At 34.1% G+C, this 12098-nt stretch overlaps 2 protein-coding genes across 2 annotated transcripts; both read right to left on the bottom strand.

Moving 5' to 3' along the window:
* Nucleotides 1-337: 337 nt before the first annotated feature.
* Nucleotides 338-3642, bottom strand: LOC136408893 (ankyrin repeat domain-containing protein 27-like). Its single transcript, XM_066390100.1, has 6 exons — nucleotides 3466-3642; nucleotides 2423-2635; nucleotides 1531-1693; nucleotides 1349-1478; nucleotides 1146-1299; nucleotides 338-704 (listed from the first exon to the last, which is right to left on the bottom strand). The coding sequence occupies exons 1-6, from the start codon at nucleotides 3501-3503 to the stop codon at nucleotides 464-466; spliced, it is 939 nt and encodes a 312-aa protein (XP_066246197.1). The 5' UTR covers nucleotides 3504-3642; the 3' UTR covers nucleotides 338-463.
* Nucleotides 3643-4658: 1016 nt separating this feature from the next.
* Nucleotides 4659-10003, bottom strand: LOC136409126 (uncharacterized). Its single transcript, XM_066390450.1, has 5 exons — nucleotides 9886-10003; nucleotides 7548-7774; nucleotides 7301-7493; nucleotides 5680-5888; nucleotides 4659-5626 (listed from the first exon to the last, which is right to left on the bottom strand). Exons 2-5 carry the CDS (start codon nucleotides 7754-7756, stop codon nucleotides 4813-4815), a joined length of 1425 nt encoding a protein of 474 aa, XP_066246547.1. The 5' UTR covers nucleotides 7757-7774; nucleotides 9886-10003; the 3' UTR covers nucleotides 4659-4812.
* Between the last annotated feature and the right edge of the window lie 2095 nt (nucleotides 10004-12098).

The following is a 12098-nucleotide window of genomic DNA, read 5'->3' as shown; positions in this document are numbered from 1 at the left end:
GCCAATAACTAAATACTTACATGTAATCAAATTGATTCTGACTGAATGTTGGTCTTAGACCAAAGAAATTGTAACAACCGAATGGAAAGGGAATTGCCATTTAAAAGAATAAAATTTATATTCGAATATTTGTTAATATAATCAATAGCAATTATTATGATTCTTATTAAGTTACTGTAACAGGATCTTGGGCCAGCAGAAATGATTCCGAAGAGTCACAACTAGACTCTGAGAAAAACAGGTCTGAAAAGTCCGTTTTGATTCGATTCTGTGGAAATATATTTATTTTGTATTACTCACTAAAAAAATTAATAATCGCATATATACACTAATATTGTAAAATACATCAACGAAGTTTGCATCTTAGATCGATGTAACAAGCCAAGGTCATGACGATGAATTAAATATGATTTAGTATCAGTTATCATATTCAGTCCTCAATATGGACATTTCCATTATACAATTAAGAAATGTGTAAATGTTCAGTCGTGGCTGAAGTTATCAGTCTTGCAAGTCGGTCTTGCTCCTCATTGAATATCGTTTGGTTCTCAGATTTATCTTCCCTATTTTGTGATTCGATGAACTTAATGGCATCACAGACGCTCATCCTATTGGCTAGTTTCTCTGCATCATCTGAATCATTAGTTTTTGGTTTACTACTAAAAATTTGCTCAACGCAGCTATTGAATACTTCATAAATTTCCCTGCAACGTACATAGGTTACTCAGAAGAAGTGTTCTATGAAGCGAGACAGATACTTTAGAAGGTGATTCTCCAGCTCATTTCTAACAAAAAATTAATAGAAATAAACGATAGATTTTCAACGGTTTAAGAAATATTTAGTTTTTATTTTTTTCTTAATTTCTAAAGATATAGTTATTAAAAATGTATTTAGTTTGTTAAGTAACATTGAAGCACTACGTAAGAACCGTCAGTTGATTTTTTTTGCTCTTTTCCGTGGTATATTGAAATTTTTGCTATGCGGAATTAGAGAGCTTTAATTTGAGTAAATATGTAATAATGTCAATAAAAAAAAAACTAAGTGTTTCTTGGACCATTAAAATTGGACTCCTATTTACAGGACTTTCATATAATCATCCCCTAAAGTATCTTTCTTTCGACGTGGAACTCTGTATAAGTCTTACCTAAATTCCTTAAGATTCTTTATAAAATCAAAGGCGAATTCCTTGATGTAATTCAACTCGCTAACTAAATAAAATAACTTCGATTTTAGGATAACTGCCATGACAATAGGGAAGACCTCTTTGTTGTCCATAAAGGGAAGTTCTACTTCTTTGTCTGAAAGTTGAATTTTTAGGTGCGAAGTTATGAGATTTCAATACTTTACCAGAGTATTTGGAAATCACTGAAATCAAAGCTCCTTTGACTTCAGCAAATATGTAGTCGTAAGTTAATTGAAGGCATTTAAGTTTCTCCATGGGGGTTGTTTTGCTGCCTATCATGGACAACTCTACCACCTAAAACCTTTTGAGTTAATTTTATTCAAAACAATATATTTAAATATCATACAGCAGCATTTGGTATAAAATTGTAAAAGGTTGCTCCTAGTTGCTTTGGTGTGCCATTATTCCGGCAGAATTCTTTTGATATTTTATACAGATGCAGATCTTCTTTGCTGTTAGTTGCTTTGATGCAAGAGAATATTGTATCGTAAGTTTCAGAGTGTACATACCTGAAAGGGTGTTTTTAGAGCTGGATAATAGAATTGTGTCTGGTGAAAGATGATCAGATGAATGCAAATGGTGCTGTGTCATAGTAGTATAATGCATAAATTGTATTGGTTTCAAAGGAAAACAAGGCTTGAAGGAGATTGAAGATTTAGGGTAAATGGAATCAAAGAAATAATACTGTATACTATAGAATGAAGATCTCTAAGAGGATTTTTTCTCATGTAGCTTCAACTGTAACTAATCCTAGTTTTTTTTATTTCATTGATTTTGATTGAAATTTCAGGATTTTCTTGTAAATTTTTAGTGATTACATCTTGATATAATTTTATTAAAATATAAATAGATGATCGTATTTTTTAAGAGGAAATTTCCACCTAGAAATCATAATTTTCTTCATCGTGGTTTTCCGTAGTTGAGTGATATTTCCTCCTATTTCCATGCTAACAGTTACCTATTGATTTAAAAAAAATAGTACTTGATTTTCATTTTTTTGCACCACGATAACTCATTTTTGAAAAATAGACGAAGTCTCATTTTTTCATAATTTTTTATATAACTAAAATTCAAACATTAAATAAGACATTTTGTATCATCTTAATTAAACTAAGTAAAGTTGAATTCAGAATATCTCTGTTGATTACATAATTGTCATCAACAGAGATATTATTCTGAGATTAATTGTCTTGTAAAACAATAGGTTGTTATTCTTTTTAGTTTCTAGTTTCTCTTACGCAGCTATTAACTCCGATAATTCTTCAGATTTAGTGTATGTTGGATCTTGTGGAAAGAAATTGTAGAGCATTTCGTCTGCAATTTGGGCAATATCCGCCTTAAGTTGACTTAAGGGAGCTCCGGCATTTTCCCTTCTCCACAATTCCAATCCTTGGTGTGCTAGTTGGTGGATGGTTTCATTGTTGGAAAGTTTCTTGAGTTGTTCGTGGATACTGAAATACGATGAATAACAATTAGTAGAAGTTAAAAAGTAAATAGAAAGTGAGATTGAGAAGTGTGACAAGGAGCTAGACATTTTCTAATTATGCTTAGAAGATGAAGATATGAAGATCAATAAATCAGGAAAACCAAGTAAATCATCTAGCAAAATTAAGCGAAGGGAAGATTCCAAAGTAAGAGGTTATTACTTGGAAGAAAGTAGGATATTTTGAAAGACTTGTCCTTGGGCCCATAAAGTCATTCTGCTCAGACAAGTATTATCTGGATTAGAACTAAAACCCAAAGATATTTAGCTCATTAGGAAAAAACATGAAGGACATACATTGATGCTTGTGTTGCGAAGGGCATTTGCTTCCACTCTATTCAGATCAGTATTTATAAACAGAAAAAAAATCAACCTTCCTCTTTTTTTATTTAAAAATCAACGTTTCAAATATTCATTTTAGTGAGATAGGTAGAAACTGTTGAAATGTGAAAACGAATCTTATCCTGTAAATGCAACTTTCTTCAAAATTATCTTTCAAAGAGAGACGTTTAATTCAGTTAAGGAAACTAATTCGTACACCTCCAATTATAGAAAGAAGCTCAATATGAATTTAATGAGGAAAAATAAGCTTTCAAAGAATGGTTTCTCCTGGCAGAATCTTTTTTTAGAAATAGCTTAATCCAGATAAACTATCTTATCAATTTATCCAAATTAATACAGATCTTTTGTTATAGCAAATATTTATAACAGTGAGCTTTATCTAATTCCAAGATGACTTTCATTATATTTACAAAAAGATATTTAACAAATTTAACTCATGTTATAGTAGGCACTTACTTTTCAATAGATTCCAGATTGGCATAACACTTCTCCATAACGATTCAATGTCCAAAAAGAAACATTTCAGGCTCGGAAGAGAAACTGATGGGACAAAATTTACGTATATTTCGTATTAGTATTTTTAATCCACTCACTATGCTACATCAACATCATCCATAATACAATAAGTATGTGAATGCCAAATTCATTCGTTTTTCATGGGCTTGATTAGATAACAACTTTTATTGTCGCTACCTACCTGCGTAAGCACTATTATTACCCTACAAACTCGTTATTTTGGAGAATAATTATTGGTGAAAAATAATCTTAAGTAAGCTAATTTTTGGTAAAATTGTTCTAAACGAGGTAAAACTGCTCCAAGAAACTTGCGTAGTCTTTTCTATAAATGCTTCTTCCTTATTACATCTCTTAGGTAATTGCGCCATTTAATTTATTGTATGTTACACATTTGCACAGAATTTTTCCACTCACAGACATTTTTCCACTCTATGTTGAACCATTTAGATTAAATAGTCAATATCCATGAAGCAGTTTGCTCGTCGCTAAAGCAACTATAATGAAAACTGTGAATACAAACAATCCTCTGGAATTGAAAGCGAGTATAATATTATATATATTGTAGGAATAGTAACTGAACGAAAACAACTTGAAAAGGAAGACATTTTCCTAGTTTCTTACAACTCTTATTTGTATCAAACAAAACGAGTTAGAAGGGAACATGTAGTTAAAATAACAAACACGAGAAGGCGCAGTCTTCTAGCTGCTGCCATTTTGGTTTTAATAGCTGTCAAAGGGCCGCCATTTTGAACCCAACAATTCCGCATCGGCATCCACAGCGGTCCGAATTCGTTGCAAATTGTAATTAGAATCATATACGCGAGGAAAACGCTCATCACAGCCACTTTGGACCTGGAAATTGAGATTTTATGGCAAGGAAAGGGAATTGTAGTTGTGATAGTATATTTGTTAATTAGAATAAAGAGCACTATTTTCTTTTAAATCAAACTTATCCTTTATGCAATTTCGTTATTTAAAATAAATATTTCCATCATTTTTGTCTCTTACTACCTTTTCTTAGACTTCAAATCCGACCTAGTTGTGCTCTGAATATGTTCACAGAGGAATTAAATTTCACATCAAAACTATACACTCTATATATGGTCAATATATTTATTTTAATTTATTTCGTTTCTACAGTTAAAAGAAAAATAAAAGTAATAGTACAACGCTAATTGGCTGATGTTATTTTCCTACACTTATTGAAATTCTTTAAAGCTCTAGATGGTCAATTATTTTTTATGATCCTTCTTGAAATACACTTCGTCACTAAAAATATCTTTAAATTCACTTCGAAGTTGTTCCAGCTCTAATTTCCTCCCTCGTGGGAACCTTTCTTCGCGTTGCGTGAATTATTTTGTCAAGATTCACAACTTTCGAGTTTATCAACCATTCTTTAACGTCGGGTCGTTCAGCTTTCAACATAACCGCCAACACCTTGGGGTCCACAGGAAATAGAACCTCATATTCTTTTCTGAAGGAGTATGATTTACCTCCTATTTTTTTGGACCACTGTATAACGAGGTGCATGGGTACTCGAGCAAACAAACCCTGGGGTGTTCTGCAACTCCTGCATGTTGAGAAGAGGTTACAATAGTCAGTTGGCTCATACATCATACAAGAATTAGTGATGTTGCCAAGGTGAGGAACCAAGCCGTATACACGATTCGATGTTCCCTTTCGGGAGGGCCTACCGAGCAGTTCTTCATCTGAATCCGAATCAGTAGATACATCTGGCTGAATATCTTGTTTGGACCAAGAGGTAGCATCACCTTTATAGTGAGATTTTTTGAAAGGATTCAGAGCCCATTTCTCTGGTTTATCATTAGATGTCAATCTAAAATTAGGGACAAATTCATTAGGGGAATAAATGATGACATGCGTCGTTGTCCAACGCATGCACGCATTATCCGAGTCTAAGGCGAAACCTCTATTCTTCTCTGAATATCTAATTCGTCTCTCTATACCGGTACTAGCTTCCTCTTCATGACAAAAATCAGTTTTCGCACCAGCAATATCTGTATTCGTTTCGATTTCTTCGGATAAAGTAAACTTACTTGGACGCAAGAATCCTTGGGCCACTTCTGCTCTTTCCTTTGATCTAGATACAATTGGTAAGTTCGCACTCTGTAAATCTGCAACTTTTTAGTTTACCTTATTTTATATCGCTTATGCAGCGGACTGTCTGTAGGTGACTCTATCTTATGCGAAGATACGACTGAGATTTCTTTTACTTGGATTGATGGTGCCAAACCACATGGACTAGGGAGAGGTTGAGGAGATCGTGTTAATTCGTCTATTTGCATAGAAGTATGCTTTCGTTTCGGAATGGCACCCGTTGAGGCCTCAGGTGTAACTTGCTCCTAGAATTAACAATAGTTGTTTTTATACTGAGTCAAGAACAATTGCTAAAGATCTCCGTAATATTACTTGATTTCGTAATCGTTGCGCGCGCAATCGTTAGGAAATGAGTTTACTTGCTACGGTTTCATATCGTTATAGCAACTAGGCAAAAATAAGCAATTATAAATAGTAATAAATAGTGCATCAAAAAGGAAACTTTTTAGTACGTTTGGTTGCATGGCGATTGTATTTGAACAAACAACTCAAAATGGAGGTTCGTAGCACTATCGTGAGATAAAGGGATGTTCACAGGTGTTAACTCTCTGGTTAACTGGTCGGTAATTTATGATATCAGTAAGAATTGAGCTTATCTCATACCACAATTGTATAATAATATAAAGCAAAAAATCATCAAGTGGTATGTGAAATGTTTTCTGCATCTATGTGCCTTCATAAAGGCTACATTACGCTCTTAAATGTACTAAAACTATATTTAAGTGTGGGAATATTTAAATGTATGATGGAAAGATGCGGAGACATTATAACAAAGACTGGAAAAATAGTGCAACCTCTTTTAATGAATATTTTAATCCAGAAAGAGACAATATTATTACTTATTGATTAGCGTGTGAAAAATACTTTCCACACTTATACCGTACATGATCTGTAGTTGCTGATAGTTTCCATTGGCGATTTTCAATTTATGTTACTAAGGTGTTTTGTTTACTTACAAGGGAGTGAAAAAAATTAGTTATTTATTTAACAAGTGAGGAAAGTGATACATTATTAAGTAAACAATATAAAATTCTTCTTATAAATAAGTCTCCTTATCAAATTTCGATATATTGCTACATATTGGCGAAGCGAGACCTTTCTATTATCTATGAATTTCAGACACCTTTTTTTCTGAAGGTTTATTACCGGTCCAAAAATATAATAAAAAGTTTTCAAACCGAATTTAAGATTAAATTTCCTTGGCCTCGCATTTGTATAGTTCTAATCTAAAGTGTATTATTTTGAAATTCATATAGCAATTTAGGTGTGGTTTAATCGAGTGTCTGCCTTTTTTGTTCTTAAAACACGATCTATTAAATACAAGAAAACAATTTTCCTTTGAGGGCAAGTTCTCGCCTTAAAAACTTAGTTATGCAAACTTTTTTCCAGGCATGTGTAGTAAAGGGCTACTTTTAATTGCAATATTTTCAATTTTAATGCAAAAGCATGCAGTAAAGTTACTTTACAGCACACTCATATCAAAAGGAAGTTTACAGCACAATTGTAAAATATTGTTCGTTAAATTGTTCCTTTCAACCCGCAAATTCCTGTGGGGAAACAACTTTATAACATGCTTGAGGCGTGCTTATATTTTCCAAAACTTTAGGCGAATGTAAGATAATTTTTATTTACCAAAAAAATACACCGAATACATTACTTGATGTCCCTTAGAAGGCCCTGATGTAAGATTTGAGAAGCCCGTTTCACAAGTTTGAATTTTAATGCTTCCTAGTAGATGTCCAAAACTTTCTAAAGATGTTCCACTTGTTGAGGGTATGTTGGGTTCATCAGGAGCATCTCTGGACGTTATGAGAGCTGATGAATTCGCTGCAGAACTAAGTCGATTCTCACTAGAATCGTCTTCAAATTTCAAATAAATTTCTGGATCCAAATCTCGATTTTACCTCAACGTCACATTTCCTATATTTTTCATTCGTCGGCGAGACACTTTTAGACTTTCAGCATCTTCATTTCGCCTGTAAGGATGATCTCCTTGGGAATGCTGGCTACTTCTTAGTCCACTTTTCCTTGGAGGTTGATTTTGTTTTCGGGGTCTGTTTTGTTGAGGGTCTTGGCACTCTGCACCTTCCTGGCCCTGTTCATCTTGCTCCATTTTCTATTGTTCGATAGTCTGCAAATTTAGAAGAAAGCGTTAAAAGAGTTTCATTTAAAACGAGCCTTCAAAACACTCCTACTACTGACATTCACATGTTGAGTCTGATGGCACGACTCCACTCACACGTGTTCCACTTTAATGAGCAATATTATTTTATAAGGATTGAGAACGCACAATTATGATTAAACAATCATCTCTTTTTTCCCGATTGTTAATAGAAATTTGAGGCAGATTTCGTTTATCTTTTGCGCAATCAAGTGGGATACACTACTTGATGATGCAAATGTAAGAAGTGCATTATTTATTTAACCAATAATTGTATTAATGGAGGAGGCTAATAGTCGAAATCGTTTAACGAGTTAGCAAAGCAAGCGTGTTAATGAAATTGAGATGTCTTATTGAAGAAATGCATTAAACGCACCTAATGTACTGCAATACGCTATACATAGTGTAAAAGGTTATAGAGGGTATTGTATAATATGCTGTACAAGTTTAAGAGGCATATTAATGACTTTATTCTGAACAAAAAATGTCTTCCTTTTCAATACTTTTTCTCTGTTCAAGTTTATTAAGGTTCATGCTTATAAGCCTATGTGCTTAAGAGCTTTTGATCCTTCATAAGACAAATGTTTGGGGACCATCATAGAGATATTTGAAAGCAAGTAGAGAATTTAGATTTGGGAAAAAAACGCTAAAACAATATTTTTTTCGAATTTCTCTATCTTGCGATATCTCTAACAAAAGCACAGAATGAACAGAACTACATTAAATGTTGCAAAATGACCGCCTGGAGCATTAACGCATAATATAATACGACGAACAACAGATTTTTTAGAAAAATAATAGAAAAATTAGACATATGTGGCATTTTTTGCTTAGAATCACCCAAGGAGTGGGCCCCTCATTTCTTTATTACTAAGCGAGATATCCGGCAAAGACATTGAAAGTGCGGCACCCTGCTTTATATCAGTTCTTTAGCAAACCTTCGCACTTCACTGCCTCAAATAGAACATAATATTTCACAGAAAATTATGAGGAAGAATGATGTGGTTTCAATGGTTAAAGGCGGTTTTTATCTTGTCCCTTCTCACTGGGTGCTAATGGGCTCCACTTGTCCATGGCGCCAGACATCTTTGCACAGGATAACATTTGAGATAAGACGGGAAGAAACGCAGATGACCGCAGGATAAAGCAGATGGCGCCATGACGGTACAAATGGCCACATAACAAGCCCGCTAAGGTGAAATAATGCTTTTGTTTACTTTTCCCACTTGGGTAGGTCCAAGGGTACCTTTGTCGTACATGGTTAAAAAGCTTTTTTATTGCCCATTCGACGCCACCAAAATCTGATAAGAAATAACAAAGTTTGTATAATTGCTCGAAATCTAGGAGGACTGGTAAAATTCCGAGAACGTCCTTCGATTGGCAGTTGTCGATAATGGAGGATTTATGATTTTCGAAAATCACAGTTTTCAGTTTTTTGCCCATATTTTGACCATCCCTGCATTTATCTTTAATTTTAGAATATATTCTGAACGAACGCAAAAATGCACATATTTTTTTTTAATTTGAGTCACCTCGTATCTCTTACCGTTTCCATAATCACCATGGAACTCAGTTTGTTTAGGACATCGGATTTAACACATATAAAGTGTGCACCAAAATTGAATTAATTCATAACTAGATGAACCCAAAAGTGCACATTTGTTATTAAGGTGACACTTAAATGTAAAAATTTCACACATTTCATTTTTTGATGTCTAATTACTACGTGCTTTTCACGAGTTGTCACTAAAATTAATTCCAAATGGACTTTTATTAAAAATTTCAAAAAACGCATGAATGTAAATAACCTTTAAGTGTGAACTTTATTGGAAAATTTTTAAAAAATCTAGAACCTTTAAACGACTTATATGCAGTGCAGGCAGGAAAGCTGCTTAATGGTCTTATTAATTAACTTTCAGTAACACTCCTCAAAGATATTTCTAGACATTTTCGGAAAATAAAGATCGTTGCTAAAATTTCGAAATTTCTTTGTTAAATTTCTATTTGAAGAAACAACAAAACATAATATCGAAAAATTTTTTAGTACATAAATTATTTAGTGAATTGAAAAAAGGAATTACCTGGCACGAGAAATAACTATCACTATTAGGTGAAAAAGATAGAACTGCTTCGAAAATATTACACACAATAAACAAATACGAAACAGTAAGACTAATATTTTAAATCTGCCGATTGTATTCTGGAATCTAAAAAAGAGTGCCATTAAACTATAAAAAACTCACAAAGTAAATTGTGAGTACCTGAAAAGATATATCCGCCCACTTTGGGTGCTTGAATTTGCTTGTTATGAATCTAAAATAAGTATGAAAATATCAACTAAAACTTATTTTATTTAATTTCATTTATGTAATCAATTCAATTTAAGCTGGGTTTAATTATAAGGCATGTAATGAACCTTTCGCAACAATCTTCAAGGACCTTTACATATTTTGGGACAAGTTTATTTCGACAACGATTCGGCATCTTAATTGTACATAAATAGAAATTCATAAACCTAAGTCAAATGATTGATAAAAGTCCATTGCCCTTGAGGGCTCGTAGTTTAGTTGTGGCTTATCTCTTAAGAACTAGGAAGAAGGGAACTTCGATTGGGCTGATCTTCGGTGTGAGTCTTTCTCAACCTTGTAAATATATGTATGTTCTCTGCTACTCAGTAAAGTTCAAAAATTCACCACTTTTAGAGAGTGAAAGTTTTTCAGTGCCTATTTGAGTCGCTGAACTATTCTAACTAGCCCCATGCGATTTTGGCATAATGGCAAGACCTTTAAAAAAATTAGCGGACTTCATCAATCAGGACCATGGCAATGATAAAATTATATTTCGGTCAGGCTTAGCTTTTTGTCATCATGCCTGAACCACCAAAGACTGGTTGGAACGGCAGAACGTTCCAAATCTATAAAAAATTTCGCTCTTCAAATATGTCACAGGCGAAATTCCTCGATAATTTTCGGACTATCATGAATCGCAGAGAATGTATGGCCAGTGAATATACGAAATTAGGAAGCCCACACCAAAAAACAGCTGAGTCGTAGGATTTTCCAAAAGATTAATGAGATTGAAGTTTCTTTTGCCTAAGTTCTTGAAAAGAGAACTACATTGCGAGCCATTCAAGATCACGGGCTTTTATCAATCATTTAGTAATTGTACGAATCAGAACTAACCTGAATTAACCCGATCTAAACGGAACTTGGAAAAAGACAACTTGATTAACGGGTTCTTATCCGAGGACTATTTTTTTCGGGTTTATCCCTTGTCCTTTGTACGAACTGGAGTTCTAGTACATCTACGTTTGGTCAAATCTGTATAACTGCAACCCCCCAATAGAAGATTAATCTCGTTATTCATCTAAGTGTTACGCTTTAAACATATCGATAGTAAATTAGCTGATAATTGCCCCTTAGCCGATAATTGACCCTTAGCTGATAATTGCCCTTTAGCCGTATATCAATGTGTATTAGCCTTCGGTTTTAGTACTTAAATACTTAACAAAACTTGCAAATTTTTTTTGATATTATATAATTTAGCCAAGCTAGTTGGTTAACATTTCAACCTTTTTTTTTGTTAGTAGCAAATATCTGGGTTTTACCGATTTGCTCAGAATTTTAATAGTGTTTGGTCCAAATTTGGCGCGTGTACGTGGTTGGGTCGATTCACCCCTTTCGATACAATAACCGTGAATTACGTAGATCGTGGACTGGATTGATCGATTATGAAGGACCACCCTGAGTTCGCAGTCTCAGAGACACTGTTTTCGCGTATAAGAGAAACTAAACCTTCTTAACTTAACAAAGGTTTATTGGTAACATTAACAACTATACAATATCGAGAGATACGTTATTTAAAGAATGTTGACGAGAAGAATCTAGTGCGCACGAGTCCGTGATGAAGTAGCGAGAAAAGAGAGCCTCTTCAGTTTCGCACCCTCCTTAAGTACTGATACGGAGGTGTAACACCCATAGACGTACTCCCGATAAGGCCCCATTAGCGGCTTCTAGGCTACCTTGTCGCGTTAAAGCGTAGCACTTAGAGGCATGGTCGCTGGGCTTTTATTGGAGCTCAGCCATTGCATTCGTTTGGCGGTACCTTTAATTTAGATTCGCAATTTTAGTCCGACAAAGAATAGTGCTGGAAATTCCAATCATAAAATAACTTCCCTCAGCCGAAGATGGGTGTTAAGCGCTGGGAATTCCAACAGTATTACCCAATGGCTGGGATTGTCCATGGGCGTAACATCAGTTTCTTAAATTCACTTTGAACATTTAAACTAATAAAT

This window comes from Euwallacea similis, chromosome 5 (genome assembly GCF_039881205.1).
Source record: "Euwallacea similis isolate ESF13 chromosome 5, ESF131.1, whole genome shotgun sequence".
Lineage (NCBI taxonomy): Eukaryota > Metazoa > Arthropoda > Insecta > Coleoptera > Curculionidae > Euwallacea > Euwallacea similis.
The sequence above is the reverse complement of the archived record's forward strand: the minus strand, read 5'-3'. Positions and strand labels throughout refer to the sequence as shown.

Bases quoted from the DNA above. Each gene is read 5' to 3' on its own strand.
- LOC136408893 (XM_066390100.1), bottom strand. From the start codon at position 3,503: ATGGAGAAGTGTTATGCCAATCTGGAATCTATTGAAAA. The intron at 1,479-1,530 runs GTATGATATTTA...AAAAGGTTTTAG, and splicing joins ATTTTATACCAAATGCTGCT to GTGGTAGAGTTGTCCATGAT. The intron at 1,300-1,348 runs GTAAAGTATTGA...TTCAACTTTCAG, and splicing joins AGTGATTTCCAAATACTCTG to ACAAAGAAGTAGAACTTCCC.
- LOC136409126 (XM_066390450.1), bottom strand. From the start codon at position 7,756: ATGGAGCAAGATGAACAGGGCCAGGAAGGTGCAGAGTGCCAAGACCCT. The intron at 7,494-7,547 runs GTAAAATCGAGA...AGACGATTCTAG, and splicing joins ATAGGAAATGTGACGTTGAG to TGAGAATCGACTTAGTTCTG. The intron at 5,627-5,679 runs GTAAACTAAAAA...AATTGTATCTAG, and splicing joins CATAAGCGATATAAAATAAG to ATCAAAGGAAAGAGCAGAAG.